Source organism: Buceros rhinoceros, unplaced genomic scaffold, assembly GCF_000710305.1.
Source record: "Buceros rhinoceros silvestris isolate BGI_N320 unplaced genomic scaffold, ASM71030v1 scaffold34655, whole genome shotgun sequence".
NCBI lineage: Eukaryota > Metazoa > Chordata > Aves > Bucerotiformes > Bucerotidae > Buceros > Buceros rhinoceros.
In genome coordinates, this window is record NW_010415180.1 from 6,619 (window position 1) to 6,993 (window position 375).

Consider the following 375-nt stretch of genomic DNA (forward strand, 5'->3'; position numbering starts at 1 on the left):
CTCCAGTCCTCACCCCAGTTACTGTGGTGAGAGTTAATGGAATCCGAGGGCAGAGTTTGCATATTGCAGTGGGTACCTCAACACCCAGTGTGGAGAAGCCTCGTGCAAGGTTTGCCTCAAGCTCGAGACTCTGAGGGCAAGTCGGAGGAGACAAACAGGGAGGACAGGAGGGTTGGGCCATTCTTCCTCCTCACACCTCCTCCGTGGCTCTTCCTCCCCCAGGAGCAGCAGGAAGCTGCCCGGCCTGCGGAGCCAGGACAAAGGCCCCTCACCTGGAAAGCGTTGTTCAGCCACAGCACGGAGCAGGAGGTTATCCGCCCGATGCGGTGCAGGTTGCCGGATAGCAGGTTGGTTTCATTCAGCCAGCAGCCAAAC

At 58.9% G+C, this 375-nt stretch overlaps 1 protein-coding gene across 1 annotated transcript in view; it reads right to left on the reverse strand.

The window, feature by feature from the left end:
* The window catches only part of FBXW5 (F-box and WD repeat domain containing 5), a gene marked incomplete at both ends in the record, with an annotated part of 9,044 nt that overhangs the window by 6,580 nt on the left and 2,089 nt on the right, over positions 1-375 (reverse strand). Inside the window, one exon of the mRNA XM_010137323.1 lies at positions 273-373. Within this exon, the coding sequence (XP_010135625.1) occupies positions 273-373 (101 nt within the window). The remainder of the gene's footprint in view (positions 1-272; positions 374-375) is intronic.